The sequence below is a fragment of the Balearica regulorum genome, chromosome 1 (assembly GCF_011004875.1).
Source record: "Balearica regulorum gibbericeps isolate bBalReg1 chromosome 1, bBalReg1.pri, whole genome shotgun sequence".
Lineage (NCBI taxonomy): Eukaryota > Metazoa > Chordata > Aves > Gruiformes > Gruidae > Balearica > Balearica regulorum.
The window spans coordinates 217091395-217110791 of NC_046184.1; the positions used below are offsets into that span (position 1 = coordinate 217091395).

The following is a 19397-nucleotide window of genomic DNA, read 5'->3' on the forward strand; positions in this document are numbered from 1 at the left end:
GTAACGCAAAACAAGATGTCTCATATGTAAAAAAAAAAAAAAAAAAAAAAAGATATCTACACACATACATATGGCACACACAGAATGCCATTAAGTCCAAAATCTTGCATGGACCAGCATGACCCCCAGAACAGGAACATATTTATCTGTTGAGACTGCGGAAAGTCTTAGGAGTTTGTTACGAATAATCACATAAACCCCCTTGTCCATTAAAAAAGCAAGTTGTCATCTCTTACAAATTCAAGTATGAAGAACTGAAAGGGAAATGGGGAAAAAGCTGACTGCTCAAAACTTCTTACTTGTCTTCGAGATGTATTCCCAACATCAAAATGATAAAATCCACATGTTATCAAGTTTAGAGAGTTGGGTATCTAATGCCAAAAAAAGCAAAAGCCCAAATACTGCGCTTTAATTCCTGGCAGATAAACTAAAGAGTCTGATGCCATAAAAGAGCCAGATCTTTCTGATTAAGTTGAACAGCAAATTAGAAGCAAGAAAAAAAACCCTGCAGAACTCGAGATGTTAGGGTCTATTTTAACTTCTGCTGCAGCCTGAGATCGTTATCCATTTTATCAAAGAATTAGACATGCCTAGCAGGCACGATGGCATCTATTCTTTTCTTGCCAGTTTAGTACTTCTTCTCTCATAAAATACTCTAAGCTTGTCTTCAATAATCCTGCTGAATCTCTAACCCTTGCTAAGACAAGGAAGGCAAAAATGTTCAGCCTACAAATACACTTCAGCATTAATCTTCCTATTTAAAAAGTTATCATATGAAAGCTATGATAAACCCCATTTTTCTGCTCTTTTACTTTTCGTGCCTTCCAGTTTTCCAGGTGACTGTTTCGCTCAAAGAGAGGAAGGAAAGCCAGGGAAAAGCGCGCCCCAATAAAACCAGCATCTCCAGAGGACAGGAACGTGTTTTTTCAGCTTTTACAAATCGATAACCTCCCAAATGGTTTGCTGGAGAGCATCAACAGGCCCACATTTTTTTCTCCCAGAAAGCACACAGTCACTTGAAATTCCTTTGCGGCGCTCCAGGTTTTCAGCACATCCATAGTAAACAAAACTCAGAGGAACTTTTTAAAAATTATTCAAGTCACACTCGCGCTGTGAGGAACCCATTATCCTCAACAGAACCTCGTTCCCTAGACAGTTCTTTGAAAAAGAAAGTATTATACCATGAATATCATCATAATCATCACTTCCCTACAGAGTTCCAGCAGGAAAGAGGGAAAAAATATTAGGTTTACTTCAATACAAGGATGATGAACCATGTCATCTGCTTTCAGACTGAGAGGCAGAAAAACAGACAAATAACAAAATGCTCATATTTGAGTGAAGTTATATATTAAAATTCTATCTGGAAGTGACTCGGATTTGTGTATTCATGTTCCTGTTTGGAGCCCAAACAAAAAAAAAAAAAGGCCTGGTTCCCAAAAGCTGCTTCATACTCAAGAGCTTCCACAAATTTGAGAAGATCTGCAAATGGTGGATATATTTGAAGAGCTGGATCTTCCTTGACTGGGATCTTAATTATGCGTCTGGGATTCTTGCTTCAGACACCCATCGCAAAGTACGCCTGCCTCTCAACAAAAGAAAACCCTGAAAATTCACAACTCTTCCTGTTGTTACCCATTCAAACCAACAAGTAAATAAACACAAAATCCCACGTCAAGATTATCCACCCAACAAAGCAAAGCACCAATATATCAGAGCACAACAATACAAAATATATGTCCTATACATGCTAAGGCCTGTGGAGGACAGGGAGGTGATTCAAGACCGCCAGCATAGCTTCACCAAGGGCAGGTCCTGCCTGACCATGCTAGTGGTCTTCTGTGATGGAGTGACTACATCAGTGGACAAGGGAAGAGCTACAGATGTCATCCGTAAGGCCTTTGACACGGTCTCCCACAACATCCTTCTCTCTAAATTGGAGAGACATGGATTTGATGGGTGGACTGTTCGGTGGATGAAGAATTGGTTGGACGGTCACATCCAGAGGCTAGTGGTCAATGGCTCAATGTCCAGGTGGAGATCGGTGACAAGTGGTGTCCCTCAATGGTCCATACTGGGACCAGTACTGCTTAATATCTTCATCAATGACATAGACAGTGGGATCGAGTGCACCATCAAGCAAGTTTGCAGAAGACACCAAGCAGAGTGGTGCGGTTGACATGCCTGAGGGATGGGATGCCATCTAGAGGAACCTGGACAAGCTCAAGAAGTGTGCTCATGTGAACCTCATGAGGTTCAACAAGGCCAAAGTGCAAGGTTCTGCACCTGGGTCAGGGCAACTCGACAGGCTAGGGATGAAGGGATTGAGAGTAGCCCCACGGACAAGGACTTGGGGCTACTGGGAGATGAAAAGCTGGGCATGACCAAGCAACGTGCGCTGGCAGCCCAGAAAGCCAACCATGTCCTGGGTTGCGTGTCCAGCAGCGTGAGCAGCAGGTCGAGGGAGGGGATTCTGCCCCTCTGCTCCGCTCTGGGGAGACCCCCCTGCAGTGCTGCGTCCAGCTCGGGGGTCCCCAGCACAAGAAGGACATGGAGCTGTTGGAGCGAGTCCAGAGGAGGCCACGGAGATGATGGGAGGGCTGGAGCACCTCTGCTCTGGAGACAGGCTGAGAGAGTTGGGCTGGTTCAGCCTGGAGAAGAGAAGGCTGCGGGGAGACCTTCGAGCCCCTTCCAGTCCCTGCAGGGGCTCCAGGAAAGCTGGAGAGGGGCTGGTGCCAAGGGCAGGGAGTGACAGGCCAAGGGGAATGGCCTGAAGCTGCAGGAGGGGAGATGGAGATGGGATGGGAGGCAGAAATCCTTCCCTGTGAGGGTGCTGAGGCCCTGGCACAGGGTGCCCCGAGAAGCTGTGGCTGCCCCTGGCTCCCTGGCAGTGTTGAAGGCCAGGTTGGATGGGGCTTTGGGCAAGCTGGGCTAGTGGAGGGTGTCCCTGCCCATGACAGGGGGGCTTGGAACTAAGTGATCTTTCAAGTGCCTTCCAACCCAAACCAGTCTGTGATTCTGTGTGGCTCCAAAATCAGCAAGACAAACAAGCATGCACTTCCTATTGATTTTTACATGAAGGCCATCAACCACCACCCACATAATTCTTCCAAGCTCTTCTCCACCTGCTCAAAACTTCTCCCAAACTCCCTCCCACAGCCCCTGTCTCTTGGTTTGGCGAAGGACCACATGTGCTCCAGCTGCACATGACCTAACCGGCCAGCGAGATGCTGTCTCCTGGAAAAATAAGGGCAACTGTTATGAACCCTGTTCCCTAGGTAGAATCACTGATTTTATTCTCTCCCCTCTGCCCAGCAGTCAACTTTCTCAAAACTTTTAACAAAAAAATAAATAAAGCTAGTTTGTCTTCTACATCTATGGCCCTTTGAAATCTGGATCAAAGTGCCAAAGGGGGCGCAGAATTACTGGTGGGCAAGTAGATAATGCGATCACATCATCCTTACTTCCTCAAGAAATCAGGTTTACACAAATTTGCATAAATAAACATAGCACTGCCACTGACATTTTCCTCTCAGATTTAGTGATCTCAATGTTTTTGACACAAAAATGGAAACAGAATGATTCAATTGAGTGGAAGGAACAAGAAGGTAACAAAATTTAGACACCTCTGGAGAACGGCATCCCTTCAACTGGCAGGTAGTCGAGTCACATGGAAATAATTCTTGAAAATTTATTCCCAGTTCTAAAAAGTGACAGATTAAGAGCCAATATTTTTTAATTCAAAGAGTTAAAAGACCATCAACAGGCAAAAAATGGATAGGTGGATTTTATTTATCATCACTGAAACAAAAATCTTCATCTATTTATTGAAGAGATGCACAACAGCATACAAGAATCCAGTAACGTCAGATGGGACTTATCGATTGGCATTTGGAATCAGCAAAAAAATGCTGTTTATGTAGTTTGGAAAAATACTGTAGAATACAACGAGAACACTTGTCTCATTCAATCATTTTAGATCAAATATGGATGGACTGAACATGATGACTTACAGATTTTAAGCAGCAAAATTGAGTCTAATTGATTAGAAAGATCACGGTACATTAAGAAACAAGATCAACGTGAATAGTTACGAACCTCTCCTTCGCAGCCAGCTTCTCAGACGCACAATCTCACCCGCAAATAAATCAAAGACAGCGCTGTACAAAAATTACCTTGTTTGCACTTTGAAAGCGATGCAAGAGTCACTCCTCCCCAAGCACGTTGACTAATAACACAGTTCTCTAGGGGATGCTTCAAATACTTCTTTGTCGTACCAGCGTTGGGAGGAAGAGATCGGCAGGACATCGCACGTCTCTCGCCTTGTGACGAGGGTCAGCCCGAGCACCTCCACGGCACGAGGAGACGGGGCTCAACCATCCGCAGCCGCCCGAGAAAAAGCCACAGCTGAGAGGAGCACGTCAGCAAGCGCGAGGGGAGCTAATTCGGGATCAAAATGCCGCAGTTTAAGGAGAGACTTTATGGATTGCAGAGGAAACAGAAAGTACACAGAGCACTTGTGCTGCGGAAAGGGAAATCGGGGGCCTCTGCAGATACAATCAAGCCCAAAAGGCATGACTGGAAGACAAGTGAAGATCATAATCTCAGCTGAAGGAAAGAGTGAGCTCAGAAAGGAAGATATAAAAGTTGTATTTCCCTTTTGACAGCTTCATCAACTGCTACCAACCGCTTCAGAGCTGGAAATCGGCAGAGTTCCTGGGTGGAAACGTGGAGGTTTCGAACTACCAGAGGATAAAGGTCTGAAACACTCCTCTGCCAGAGGCAGCAGAAGAAAAACACCCGGGTTGAAAACAAGATTGAATTATGTTTTCCACAGTTGCTGGCTGTCGTGGACTTGGTGACCCACGAGCTCCATCCTAGCTGCGAACGTCCCACTTCCCAGAAAAGGAGATCAGTGCCAATCTCACGGCGGTCGCCTTTGAAAACTTACCAAAAGCGGACACTAACCTGGATTAAACACACGCTTCCCTTGCCTAAAGTGGCTGCATTTGCACCTACGCATCTAAACCGAGGTTCACAAGCTCTTCTAGACAGATCAGATAATTAAATTTAGACTCAATTGAATTATAATTTTAATTATGCTTTCAGTTGAGGTACTGACAGCCTTTCACAGAAATGTTTCACTTGCCTGAGAAATGCTTCCAGGAGCACCAAGAGCACTATCACCTTTCTCTCCTGGTTTTCCCCGTTATCTGTGTGGTATGTTACTGATACAGGGGAAAAAACAGCAAAGAGGGGGTTTAAAAATCCCTAAATAATTCACCTACTGCAATGCAGACTTATCATCGACTCTGACCAAGAGATGAATATCACCTAAGATCAGAAAGGACTTCTACAATATGTCCTCCCTAAATGACCATACCCCATAGTTATTCCACATTAATTTTGATGCAATACGGGTGTATCATTTAGGTTTCTCACTCCAAGCGATATTTCCTATTACTGAAGAAATTCAAAACACCTTCACGGCACACAGTCATTTTGCTTCCAATCCCTTTGTTCCCAAAGGAGAAGGGTTACATATCTACCACTCCAAAAAAATGTGTCTTTACTAACAGCCAAGAATTTTAATCAACCAAAGAGTACACCAAAAAAAACCCCCATATATCGGAACAACAATATCTGAAATACTTAGCACACATGCATTAAAATGAAAGGCCACTACGAGCACATCATTTGGTAGAGAGACATCCACTCTGAAAAATGCGAACATTTACTTTGGTTAAAAAAAAAAAAAAAAAGTTAAGATGCATAACTGGGTAAGTAGATATTTGTAACTTCCAGGACAAAAGTTAATCAGATGTAATACATATTTCGTCCAAAAAATACATTGCTAACTGCTACCAGTCCTTTGAATGACTACATACATCTAGCAAGAATAAATATTCAGACCATAGGTGTTGGGGAGGGGTTATGTACTCAACCATAAAGATCAAGAGAATCCATGAAACAGTTAAAATTCAAAATCAAAATCCGAAAGAACTAAAAAAAAAAAAAAAAAAAGCATTTGGCCTCGGAGTACTAATTTCCTTTTTCTTTACATTGCACAACATTGCTCCTCAATTTGAGTTCTAATCAACAACCACTTCACAGTTAACATTTCATGAAATAACGCGGTTGATGCAATCAAGTCCAGCAAAATGTTTCCCTAAAGATGTTTCCATCATTCACATTCCTTTAAAAAAAAAACCAAAACCCAACTCTAGCTTCCTCCATCGCTATTTAACAGCAAGAATAAACACACCACTGCATCTTAAATCATATTTTGATTAAAACATAAATAGAATCACTTGGGGTTCCTTTCTGGTTAGTACAACATGCCTTTGTCCAGGAGAGGGGGGAAAAAAAACTCAACCTGCTCATTTTTCTACATTTGACAGTATTCAGCACTACATGAATGCCTTCTGAATGAAATTCAGTCCATGGAAATACAAGCCATAACCTGAAAGCTTATCATCACGGGGTGTGTGTGGGGGGGAAAATCCCCCAAAAATCCCACACAGTACAAAACCTTTTTTTGATAATGAATATTTATTTCGTTTCCATATTTCAAGGCGTCTCTGTTTTCTATAAAGGACTGAAGCTAAGCACCTTTGGGGCATTATTAACCCGCAATATAGCCATAGACTTCATTGCCCTGAAAACCACAACGCCAACAACAAAGTATTCGAGCAATTATTACCAAAGAAAAAAAAATAATAATCACCCCTTTCACAAATATACTCGAATATACTATTTTAAAGAGAAAAAAAAAAAAATAACGCCCCCTTACATTTCACAACCTCGCGCTCTCTGCTTTCAGGCTACAGATCTTGCACGCTGACATCCCCCTTCTCATCAAAATTGGGCCATTTTTAAAACACCCCCCCCAGCAAAAGGGAGCGGGATGAGGGAGCCGGACACAACTTGGCCTTCCCCATCCCATAAAGTTGCTGGCGGGCTCGTTAATATTCCCTATATCGCTCCCGCCGCCGTCGTCCCCGCGTGCCCCTCTCGATAATTTTCGGTGGGTTCGCCGTCAAGCGGCGGTATCCCCCATCTCTGGGGTGTACCCGCACCCCCCCACCCCCACACCGACATTCCCTGAGGGTTGAAAGCTGGACACGCAGAAGAAAATCACCCGTGAGCTCGGTCACTCCATTTCCCTTCTTCCAGACGAAGAGAAGAAGGTGAAACTTGGCTCGGACCCGGCGGTGGTGGCTCCTTGGCGGGCTCCCCCTGGACCCAACGCCCCCAAGGGCGGCTGGTGAGGTGACCCCAGGCTCCCCCTGACCATCGCCGTGTCCCCCACGCCCAAACCTGGGGGTAATCGAGCCCGCTCCTTCTCCGTGGGGTTGAAGGCAAACCCCGCCACCGAGGCTGGGGCGGGGGGGGGGGGACACCTCGGGCTCCGGGGGGAGGCGGGGGGGGGGGGGGGAACACAACAGGCCCCGGGGGCGGGGGGGGACACGGACACAACAGGCTCCGGGGACCGGGTCTCGCCCTCCCCGGGACGGTGGTCTCCCCTCACACCGACTCGGGCTCTCCTCCTGCCACGCGTGACCCTCACCCTCGATGGGGCCACGCAAAGCCCCGTGCTGAGAGGATGCTCCCCCCCCCCCCCCCACACGCCATCGCCGGTCCCGGCCGCGTCCCCTCTGGGAAATGGGGGGGGGGGGGGGGACACACACGACTCGCAGCTGACCCCCCCCCCCCCCTCCGCGCTCCCCTCACACACATCCCCCCTCCCCGCCGCTGTCACCCGCCGCCACACACACACACACACACACACACACACACACCCCTCCCCCGTCCGCAGCCCCCCCCTCAGCGCCGCCGCTGCCGGTCGCCCTCCGGGGGTCCGTCCGCGCCCCCCCCCCCCCCCCCCGCCGCCTCACCTGCGGCTGCTCGGGCGGCGGCGGCGTCCCCTCTGCCGGTGCGGCGGCGGCAGCGCGCTCCCCCTCCTCCCGCTGCCTGCTCGGCGGCTCCTGCCTCTGCCCGCAGCCGCCAGCCGGTGGGGGAGGGGGCGGCGGCGGCGGGCGGGGGGGGGGGCGGAGGGGGGGGGGGGGGAGTACCACCAGCGGGACCGTTACGGGCGCCGCGAGGACTACCGCTCCCGGCATGCCCCGCGCGCCGCCACCGCGGCTGGGCGCCGGGCGGTCGCCGCGGAGCACGCTGGGTAATGTAGTCCGTGCGACGGGTGGGGAAGGAGACTGGGCCCGGGAGGGCGCGGGGCGTGCTGGGAGGTGTAGTGCAGGCGCGCTGCCTGCTGGGAGCTGTAGTGCGGAGGGGCCTTGCGGGGCGGGGCAGCAAGGCGTGACGGGAGTTGTAGTACGGCGGGGCATGACGGGAGCTGTAGTGCGGTGGGGGTTGATGGGAGTTGTAGTCCGCGCGGGCTGAGGGGAGCACACGGGCCGCGGCGGGTTCCCCCCCCCCGGGCTGTGCAACGCGGGGCTCCGCGGGCCCCGGGGCCTGGCCCGGCACCGGGAAACGGGCCCCAGGCCGTCCGACGAGGGTGGGGCCACGGACCGACAGCGGCGGGAGAGGAGGGGAGAGCCTCGGGGCCCGGCCTGAGCCCTCCCCACCCGCCTCCTGCTCCTGCCGTGGCCTTGCCCCGTCCCCTCTCCTCACACCCCAACCGGCCTCTCGCCCCCTTCCCCGCCTCCAGCCCGTTCTGCTGCGTGTCCCCCCCCCAAAAGAAACCCCCCACCCTCCCTGTCCCCCCCCACCGGCCCTGGCAGCAGCGAGGCGCAGACCCCAGCATCACCCGTTCCTCCCATCCCCGCTTCCCTGCCGAAACCCTTCACCCCCATGAAGGGTTCATGGGGGGGCAGGCACCCCCCCCACCCCCCCCACCCCCAAAATAACTGGGGAAGGTGGCTGCTGGCCACCCCACAGCCCGGGCAGGGGGAAAGGGCCCTTCTCCAGGAACGCAAACGAGCGCTTTAATTTTTTCATGCAGGAGCGAGCATGAAAAATTCATGTGAAACCTTTTAGGAGGGACCGGCAGCAGCCGCTGGTGCACACGGCTACGAGGTGGGTGCAAACTGCATCACCGCAGCTCAGCACCCCGTTTTAGGGTGGGAAAGGAGCATTTTGGGAAACTGCTGGTGTCTGGGAGGTAGAGAATTAAATTCCTACCGGTCTTCATCCAGGTCCCTGTGTCCCCTCCTCAGTCCCTCACAATGCTCATTGCTGTTTGAAGTATTTGGCTTTTTCTGAAGTTTTGTGCTGGCAATTTTGTTTCCCGAGCAGTCTATGGCCAACACTCCCCTTGGGAATCAGGGAATTGGGACGGGGGGTTTTCCTGGGGTTGTCCCAGGGGTGGCAAGGGTCGCACCCCAGCTGCCTCGCTTCGGTGTCTCACCCCTTGGACATGCTGGCACGGGGTGGGAGGGTTGTTGTGAAAAAAAATTTCAAAGGAAACACTTCCCCTTGCACATTTCTCCCACAGTAAGGAGGGTGCTGGCGGCACCGATGGGACGTGCTCAGCCGCAGTGATGCCCAATGTTGTAAAAGGAGCCTCCAGCAGGATTTGGGGCCTCTTTGACAGCCCACCGTGGGGATTTTGCCCCCCCCCCCCGCAAGCCAGGTACCAACCTGTCCCAACAGTAGATGTGTGTTAGTAAGAGAAAGAGCAAATGTTGGGGTGTCCTCACCTGTGGCTCTCCCCAGGTTCAAGCACAGAGACAGAGGGTCCAAACCCCCAGAGCTTCTGTCCATCTGCCTCTGGAGCAGGAGGAGACCCACCGGGGGAGACGTTGGTTTCCTACATCATGTGAGATGCAGGAAGAGTTTCAAAAATCCTTTGTTTTATACCCAAACCCCAAGGCTTTGGCTAGGATGGGGGGGAAGGTCTCCACCAGGCACCGAGCAACCGCTCTGTGACAGCTTCTTGCTGTAACATCGCCCTGAGTGGGACACAGACAGAGCCCAGCTGGAGGAAAAACAAACTGGAAGTTTCACAGTCTGTCTCTTTTACCGAGCAGCACCCAATCGCTATGGAAAATGGGAGGAAATCCATTATTTGGTTCCCCTGAGCGAGGGGCCGAGTCCATTCCCACCTTGCATCCTCTTCCTTCTTCCACCTGCGCAGCTTTGCCGGCTGGAAATAACTTCCTGGCTCCTCAGGTCACAGTTTCCACCCAGTGTTCGCCAAATTTATTCCATCTAACAAAAAAAAAAAAAAAAAAAAAAGACCCAAATTGCAAAAGATAAATAAACCAAACCCCCCAAATCCCCCCACCCAGCATCATTTTCTTCCCCAGAGGAAAGTGGAGCGATTCGGCGATGTTTTAATGGTACCGCCTTTGGTTTGCAATCCCCGCCACCTGCCATTTCAGCCTGTCCATCACAAACACGTGGGCTGGTTGATGTTTGCTCCCCGGGGGGAGGGTTATATTTCTGCTCTTTTTTTTATTGTTGTTGTTATTGTTGTTGTTTCCCTCCTCTCCTTCTTGGAATAAACTTGATGTCTTATCCGCCAGCCGAGCGGGGGCTGCAGCCAAGCAGAACCCGTTAGTGCGGTGCGATAGATTTTCAACCCCATGAAAATCCGCTGCCATTTTAAATAGAGCATCTATTTATTTCACTCGGCGGTGTGTCCTTTTGCTGTCAAGGAGACAAATTATTCCGGTCCTGTGGCAGAGCTCACAATAACGTGGCGGAAAAATCTTTGAGAAGAATTTATACCAAACTGTGGCACGCGTCTACCTACGGAGCGGCAGCCAGTGGATAGCTCGGAGTAAATCCAAATTTCAACTCAAATCCCATCCAAAGAGAACTTTTTTATTAATTCTTTCCAGAACAAAGCATCCAGCCCGGCCCCTGATTTCCAAATGTGTGTCCCTGAAATACTTAGCACGACCGGGATGTTTTACAGCCTGATAACCAGCGAGGAGGGATGCGTGGGGCTGCTGTGCGTGTGCCCCAGCCGATGGGGCGATTGCAATTTAACTCCTTTGTAATCAACCTGCGTGCCACCGGATTAATTTAATTCCTTCTGCTGTTCGCCACAGTAAAGCCAGTGCTGGAGGGAGGGGAAAGGGCTTTACATCGAAAAGCCCGCTGGAATAGATGAGGGGTTTTTTGCATTAAGGGCTGCCAGATGCTTAATAAACATCTTTATTATCAGCCCAGCCTTGACTATAAATAACCTGACTTGTATTTTAAACCACGTAACACCGGCCAGCCGCCGGGAATCGCTCTCCCTAACTTGTCTCAGGCCCAACCATTTCCAGCACGCGCCTGGAGCCGTAGGAAATGTGCTATTTCCTTCCCCGGGCAGCAAAAAAGGCTTTGGGGGAGGCTCTGGGCTCCCGCCGCAGGCTTGTTTTGATAGAAACGCATCCCTGCCCACGCACAAATCCTGCCTGCTACAGGCAATACCTGCACGTTCGCCTGAGCACGCCCTACATATATGCATGGAAAGATGAAAAAAATCTATAGCTCTTCCTTGCTGGGCCTTATTTTGTGGAAGAAGGGGAATGGATGAGAGGGGTTGGGTGATTCTTGGCTTTTGATCTCCCTGAATAATTCAACCTTGTGTTTTCCCTGCAGTTCCTCAGTCTGCAATTTCCAAACCTGCCTGGGGGCCAGGGACCGCACCTCCGCCAGCTGCTGGCCGGGCGCAAGGATGCATCCCGGGCTCTCCTCCTCTCCTCACCCCTATTTTTTTTGGCTCCCAACAGGTTTGCAAAGCCTCGGCTGGGTGAAGGGTTCCAGTAACGTGCAGCAACAAACAACTCGGAAGCTTTTCCAACCCTACAGCCTTTGAGCACGTGCGACTCAAGCCTGTCTCTCTCCGGAGCCAATGATAGTTTTGCTCTTACCTCCAGCAGGACCCAGGTCAGACCTTGATTTTAACTCAGAGGATAACTCACTCCACTCAGAAATTGAATTCAGCTGAGCACTTAGGTGCTTCAAATTTGGGTTGTTCCTGATTTATGCTCCTGCCAGCGGTGTGCTGCTGGTCCTTGCCCTGGCAAGATCCCACTGTGGTATTAAACACCTCCTCAGATCCATTCCCAGCACTGGAAGAGGGTCCTGCATCCCCCAACTATCTCATCTCCCCGTGCCCAGCTCCGGTCCCACCTCTGCCTGCAGCTGGAGACCCCGGGCATCCCCTCGCTGTCCTGGGCATGGCTTTGGGGCTCCCGTTTGGGCCGAGCTTTCCCGAGGGCACCCGCTCCTCTGCCCCCAGCGCGTGGGTTATTTACGGCCCCTGTAGCCCCGGTCCGGACCCCCTCGATGGCAGGCACCGCTGCTCGCCTCCACCTGACGTTGGTTCGATATTTCCGGCAGCTTTTTGCCCAACTTCTCCCGACCAGACGGCCGCTCCATCTCCAGAGGAGAAGGGGGACCCTGGGGAGGAAGCGGGGCTTGGAGCTGCTGGACTCCTCGGCGGGTCGCAGCTGCATCAACCGTGGCCATCACCTGTGGCACCAGCCCGGCAGCATCCCGGTCGCGCCAGCACCGGGCATCTGTTTTTCTGGGATAAATTGCTAAACCCCCGACATTTTCCCGCTGGCTAGCACCTTAGGATGCTTCTACCCAGCAGCACCTGCCGCCCCAGCCCTGCCCGCTCCTGCCCGCCCCTGCCGGTACCGGACTACAGCTCCCGGCGGGCCGTGCGGGCTGGCAGCACCGGGCAGGGCCGGGCAGCACCGGGCAGCGGGAGCGGAGCGCAGCGTTGCCCGCAGCGGGGACCCGCCGTGTCGCCTCCGCCCGGTGAGGGATGCGCGGGGCGGCTCCGAGGGGTCGGGGGGTCCGGGATGGGGGCAGGACCGGGGGTGAGACTACCGGGGGGATGGGGGTACCGAGATGGGATGGGGGAACCGGGGATGAGGGTACCAGGGGGTGCCAGTGCTGAGGGATGGGGGTACCAGAGATGCGGAAGGAGGGTGTCCCAAAACGTGGGTAATGGGGGGAAAAAGATGCCAGGGGCTGCGGGTACCAGGAGATGTGGGTACAGGAGGATGAGGGCAACAGATGTGGGTACCGGGGGGCTGCAAATACGGGGGGGGATGAACGTGCCACGAGGGCGTGAGTACCGAGGGATGGGGTACCAGGGGATGGGGATACGGGAGGGGGAGGGTGCCCAGGGGCTGTGATTTCTGTGGGATGCAGGTACCAGGGGGATGTGGGTGCCAGGGGGATACAAGCAGTGGGGGATGAGGGTGCCAGGGCTGCGGATCCCAGGGGGATGCGGATACCCAGGGATTGGGGCACTGGGTAACGCAGGTACCAAAGCACAGAGGTACTGGGTGGAGGTCTGAGCCTCGCCGCACCCCCAGGCCAGGAGGGGACCCAGCCGGGGGGTCCTGGAAGCTGTCCCGGGGTGCTGAGCCCCCATCACAGGGGGACTAAGGTCCCTGGTTGAGGGGTGGCTGGGGGGGGACAGTGGCTGGGGAACAGCTCCTGCCTGGCCCTGGGGTGTTGGCTCCGCTCAGGGACCTGGGAAGCGATGACTTCATGGCCTTGTTGGGGACTAATTTCCATCCAGGCAGGGAAAACAAACAAGCGTGGCTGCCGTTTGCCGTGGAAAGTTACTGGGGCCGTGGGGAGTTACTGCCTGTTTTCATACACAGCCCAGATTTCTACACTTACCTCCACGGGATGATAATCCCTAAATCCCGATGAGATTAAAGGCAGAAATAAAGGTGGCTGGAGTTCCTCCTCCCTGCCTTCGCGACGTTTCCCACACGATGAAATCCCATGTCTGTCTAACCCCGATTAACCTGCATGCTTGGCTCATTCCTCTCCTCCCACCCCCCCACCCCCCAAAAAAAAAAGAGGCAACGAGGGTGAATCCCATCCCGCTTAGCTCCTGGAGCTGTGAGGAGGTGAGAGCCAGGGGAAAAGCCACAGGCGAGGCGGGAGCTGCTATTTTAACCCCGTTATTTTTCCTGTACCAGCAGGTCTGGAAAACCCTCCCGCAGCCATGGCACTGGTGAAGAGCGGTTGGCTTTGGCGGCAGAGTAAGTGCGACCCTTGCGCTTCCCAGGTTGGGAGCCCCCCAAAACCAACCTGGAGACGTTTTGGCTACGGGATGCTGGGAGGAGGCAGGAAGGGGGGGGGGGACGAGCCCCAGCCCGGGTGGGTTAATCCACGGCAGCGAGGAAATGGCGGCTCAGCCGCTCACGGATTTACGTAAGAGGAGAGAGAGGGGCCTTCTGCCACGAAAACGGACACACGGCTCCGCGTCCGGGGCTGGATCTGGTCCTGTGCACACGGCAGGGCAGCACAGAGATGCCCTGCTGGTGTTTTTGGCAGCCCGTTCTAATTTAAAGCCACCTGGCCGTGCTGTCCTGGATGCTTGTGCCAGGAGCATCCGTACGGGATGCAGCGGCTCTTGCAGGGGGTGATGAGATCCGGCTGCACGTTTGGGGGACGGCACGGGGTCTCGTGAGCGCACCGGCTGTATCCCACTACAGTCCTTCACCTCCTCGCCATCCCATCAGGCTCCATCCTGCGCCGCTGGAAGAGAAACTGGTTCGTCCTCTATCTGGACGGCAGCTTGATCTACTACCACGACGAGACGCAGCGCGACATGGACGGACGGATCCACATCAAATACAGCTGCCGGGACGTGAGGACTGGCCGTGAGTGCAGAGGTGAGCAAAGCCCCGTGTCCCCAACCCCGGGGGGCTCTCAGCGTGGCTGTACCCCTTTTAATTCATGCTCTGCAGGTCCGAAATGTGCTTGTGCACATCTAGAACACCCCAAAAAACCCCCCTAGGCTGCCTAATTCACCCCTTTCTAGCTCCCAGCCAGTGCCAGGCCATCCTCCACGTGATGCACGCTGCATCTTCTCTCCCGTTGCTTTTCCGCGGGGAAGGAAGGAGAAATTCTCCTCCTGGTTTGTGCTTGTTCAAAACACGATCCCACAGCCCTGACTCATCCCTCGCCGTCTCGCACAAACAAGGAGAACGAAGCGGCAGCTCGGCTCGGCCCCCGGCAGCCCACGGCCGCCACACAAAGCGCCTTTCTTGAGCTGCGAGCGGCAAAGCTGCGATGGGAGCACAAACCCAAAGGTTTATTCTCGGCGGATCGTCCCACTGAGCTCTGAGGCCAGGGGAAGGCGCAGGCATAAACGAACCTCGTGGATTTAAGATTTTATTTTTGCTCATGATCCAACCCCTGCGAGCGTCTTGCGCTTCGACAAAACTGAGATTTTTGGCAATTTTCTGGCCTTCCATTTTCTTCTTGCTGTGGGGGTGGAAGTTTCTGCTCACCAGCTCTTTGCTTGGGTTGGCTTTTAACCTTTGAGAGCCCGATCGTAACTTGTAAGCGGAGACAGAGCTGAAATTAAACCCAAATTACGAGCGCGGTGTCGCAGCGGCAGGTTTTTAATGACTGCATTCGTTAGTGGGGGGGAGCTGCTCGTGCTGGGGGGGGTAATTTGGAGCCCTGTCCCAAGAAGGGCCATGGATGGACAGGGGGGTTTCAGGGGTGTCTCCTTCACTGAGGCCGGATCCTGCCCCTTCCAGACGTGCAGCCGCCCGAGGGGAAGAGCCGCGACTGCCTGCTGACCGTCGTGCTGCGGGATGGCTCCAAGACGACGCTGTGCGCCGAGAGCGAGGACGACGCCGTGTAAGCCAAAATCCCGCGGCGGCGACACTGAAATCCCCTGGGCAGTTTTTTCATCTTAAATATCCGAGTCTGGAAAGAGCCTCAGCCACACCGGAGCCCCGTCCCGCTCCCACCACATCCCACCCCTGGCTAAAACCCCCCACAGCCCCTCTTTTCTCAAACACCCACGCTTGCTCGCAGGGCGATAGGTACAGGTGGAGATTTGGTTTTCCTGCTGAATAATTCAGAGCCAAATAATAATTCAGAGCTATTTTTAAGCAGTTGGTCTCCTGCGGGGCGGGTTTCCCTCCCGGATGAGAAGTCACCTCTCAGCCTGGCCGAGGATCACGGGGGAAGGGTTTTCATTGGTATTTGGCGATAAATCGTGTGAAAGTGAAGTCCTAATTGGCTTAAGGCCATGGCCAGCAGGAGGAAACATCCATTTTTATTTATTTCTATAAAACCTGAAATATGAATTTTTATAAAAACAGATTTTTAAAATAATTTAAAAAAATATTAAAAATAAAAAGTGAGAAACCTTCAGCCGAAGGGAGATGTTCAGCCGTGGCCAAGCTGAGCTTGATGAACTGAGCTTGAGCCCAGCTGAATGGAAATTTATCCATTACCCTCTTTTTGCCCCCAATTTAGATGCCATTTTCCCGCCTGCCCTTGTTTTAGCCAGGGCCATTCCCAGGGACGGCATTTAACCTCGTGTCCACCCCCGCGGCACTGGGAACCTCCCAGCACGTTTTCCCCCCACACACACCTATTAAAGCCCAGCGCTGGCTAACAGGGAATCAAAGCTCCGTGCCGGCCCCGCGGCCAGGAGGGAGGAAGGGGGAACGCGTGTGCCGGGCAGAGCTGCCGTCCAGCCAGGCGGCCCCGGGGGGACACTTCCCACCCCCCCCCCCAGCACACCCCAAAACCAGGTCCCCTCTGTTTTATTTGCAGCGCTTGGAAGATGGCCGTGCTGGAGGCTAAATCCACCCCGGTGAGGCTTCGTTCCCTGAAAGGGGGAACACCAACCCGAGTCCCCTCGCACCAGGGCCGACGCTGAGCTCGGGGTGGCCCCCCTGAGACCCTGCACCCATGGGGGTCCGGGGAACGAAGCCCCTGGAGCCAGAGGGGGCAGAAGGTTGAGCAGTGGTAGCGATAGAGCTGTCTGCTCGTGATGTCACCAACGGAAGGTGACAGAGCAGAGGGTGACCCTGGTCAGCGGTGGACAGGGGCGGAGTTCAGGTGACGGGGGGACACAGTTCTGGTGACCCGAGCACAGGTGGGTGATCACTTGGGCGTTTCGGACACTCCGGGCCCCCCTTCAGCAGCGTGGGGGAACCCCAACGATTCAGGCCCCCCCTCACACGTGGGGAAACTGAGGTGCTGCGCCGGCACATCCACGCCGGCCGAGTTGCGGCCCCGGTCTGGGCACCAGCCTCACGCCGCGCTCCCGCCGCTCTCAGGTGCACGTTTATGACCCCTACGATGACGACTACTACCAGACGGTGCCCCTCGACTCCCACCAGACCGCCTACATCAGCTCCGGCCACTACGGCCACCAGTACGGAGGTGGGTGGCCGCATCCCAATTCATCCCATCCCTCCCCAACGTTTGTTTGATGCTTCTCCTTATTACCAGCCAGCGGATGATTAATTTCTCAGGGGGTTCCCCCCCCCCCTCCCAGCTCACCCCGCTTTTTGCCTTTGCAGCTCCCGGGGTGACCCACGTCATCGTGCGCGAGGATCCCTACCGGGTCTCCGGGGACCAGATGGCCTTGGGGCTACTGGCGGGGGCCGCCACCGGCGCTGCCCTGGGCTCCTTCATGTGGATGCCGTGCTGGTTTTAGCAGCCCTGCACTCTCCTGCGGGATGCGGCCCCCCCAAGCTGGGCTGCAGCCCCCCGACACGGCCCCTTTGCCTCCCCAGCCCCCTTTAACTCATCCCTGGCTTGGTACCCGCTGTGAGCCACCCTCGGCCTCCCAAAAACAGCCTGCTCGGTCCCCTACACCCTGGAGACAAGAGATCCAGCCCCAAACCCATCCCCTATCCTCCTCCCAGCTCCAGCTTTTGCATTAAATAACCCCCACATGCTTCAGAGACCCCCCAAAACCTACCCCGAAACCCCACAGTGTCCCGCTCCCACCCCCAAAAGGCCCGGGGACCTGCTGGGGCCGTCGGTGGAGGGTACAGAGCCCCAGCCCCAAAACCCGGCTCAATTCCCCACCCTAAACCCCTGCAAAGAGCTGGCTACAGAAATACCGGGGTTCTTTGGACCGAGGGGAAGAGTGGGTGCTGCTCCAGATCCCTGTTTTGGGGGAGATAACGGGTATTTTACAGCCCCGGCTTTGAAGCCCACAGCCCAGCTGCTTTGTGAGGGCTGTTTTGGGGGGGAGGCTCCAGCACCAGACGGGTGCTGACACAAGAGGCACCCCCCCCCCGGAGGCTCAAGAGACAGCTTAAAGATTAAAGCGGGGATTAAAACCTTTGCAGGATTTCCACCCCCTTCCAACCTCAAACCGGTCCCATGGGCCTGGCCAAGCTGGAGAAATGGGACCAAACCCCAGGGAATTGGGGTTAAAACCTGGGAAAGTGGGCTGGGAAGAGCCCTGGGAATATCACAGCTTCCCCAGGCAAGTGGCAGTCGCTTCCCTGATTTTTGGGAAGGGGGAGAAATCACAAAGGGCAGCTCTCCCTGCGGACTGGGGAGCCTTTCTGGCAGCAAAGCCGGGATCTTGGAAGCAGGGATTTGGGATTGAGGGAGGGGACAGGGTCCCTTTGGGTGGCCCCGAGGCCAGGGGACACGGGGCAGCTCACCTTTTTTGCGCTGCGTTGGGCAGCACCCGGCAGACGTCGAGGGAAGGGGGAGAGGCATCGCCGTTACAGGCACGACTTTATCCTGGAGACACGAGCGATATTAATCAAATTCAAGAATTACAAACAAAAAAAAAAAAACCCACCACAGCTAGATAAAAAAAAACCAAACGCAGTGACACCAGCGCCCCAGCCCGCTCTTGCTGTTAAAACCCCGGATCACCTCATCCCTGCGCCTGACGGGGGGGATCGGGATATCCCAAAACGCCATCCCCGTGCTCTCCCGGCCTCCCTTCTGCTGCAAACCAGCTCCCATCAACCGCATCGATTTTTGGAGAGAGAAAAAAAACAACAACCCAACCCAAAAGCGCAATCCGCAGTCTAATAAAGGCAGCGAATAAAGAGACCCAGCCTGTGCGTGAGTGAGGATGAGGAGGGGATTGCTCACCCTCGCCGATCTCCAGGGGGTGGGAAGGTTTGGGTCCCCCTCAAGAGCTTCTCCGTCTCCTCCCGCACCCTTTTTTTCCTCCTTTTTTCAACCAGGAGTTCCGAGGGGTGGGATGGGCCACTGGAAAAGCTCAAACCCACCCTCTGCTTCTTGCAAAACCAGGGTCTGAGCAGCACCCGGCCACGGTCCCCAGCACCGCAGGGTCTCAAGGTCCTCGCTGGCAGCCTCTGAGTGCGGCACGATGGCCTCAGAGAGATACAGAAGGGAAAAAGCTGCCCGAGAAATCACCATTGCTGGAGGACCGCGAGTGCACATTGGCAGAGCGGCTCCGTCCTTTGGTTCCCGAATTCAGAGCCTGCGGGATGAGTCGTCTCCGTGCAGGAAGGGAGCAGTGCAGCGAAGGGCCCCGCCAGCCCCGTTTTAAGCCTGAACGTGGCTTAAAAAAGCATCACCGCGTCTATTTAATTTGCACGTCGGGTAAACTGAGGTTGGTCTGCCCCCTGCTTTCAGAAACATTTTAGTGTTTTCTAAGCCGAGGGTTCAGGCTTTCCCCCACGGCCCCTCCATCC

General features: G+C 53.9%; 2 protein-coding genes across 7 annotated transcripts in view; one reads left to right on the forward strand and one right to left on the reverse strand.

Moving 5' to 3' along the window:
* The window catches only part of FAM168A (family with sequence similarity 168 member A), a 216613-nt gene extending 208491 nt beyond the window's left edge, over positions 1-8122 (reverse strand). The window contains exon 1 of one of the 3 annotated variants that reach the window (XM_075742626.1): positions 7899-8122. The gene's annotated coding sequence lies outside the window, so the exon portion shown is untranslated. The remainder of the gene's footprint in view (positions 1-7898) is intronic. The other 2 variants (XM_075742627.1, XM_075742628.1) reach the window with 2 other exon arrangements.
* A 772-nt stretch (positions 8123-8894) lies between these two features.
* Positions 8895-18786, forward strand: PLEKHB1 (pleckstrin homology domain containing B1). 4 transcript variants are annotated; one of them, XM_075742632.1, is made up of 8 exons: positions 8895-9036; positions 11691-11847; positions 13920-13979; positions 14463-14615; positions 15492-15594; positions 16525-16564; positions 17034-17139; positions 17280-18786. In XM_075742632.1, exons 3-8 carry the CDS (start codon positions 13943-13945, stop codon positions 17414-17416), a joined length of 576 nt encoding a protein of 191 aa, XP_075598747.1. In that variant the 5' UTR covers positions 8895-9036; positions 11691-11847; positions 13920-13942; the 3' UTR covers positions 17417-18786. The 4 variants fall into 4 exon arrangements, with proteins under 4 accessions (XP_075598747.1, XP_075598746.1, XP_075598744.1 ...); XM_075742631.1 differs by lacking the exon at positions 8895-9036 and adding an exon at positions 9681-9778; XM_075742629.1 differs by lacking the exons at positions 8895-9036; positions 11691-11847 and adding an exon at positions 12346-12729 and having other exon boundaries at positions 13917-13979.
* Positions 18787-19397: the final 611 nt, after the last annotated feature.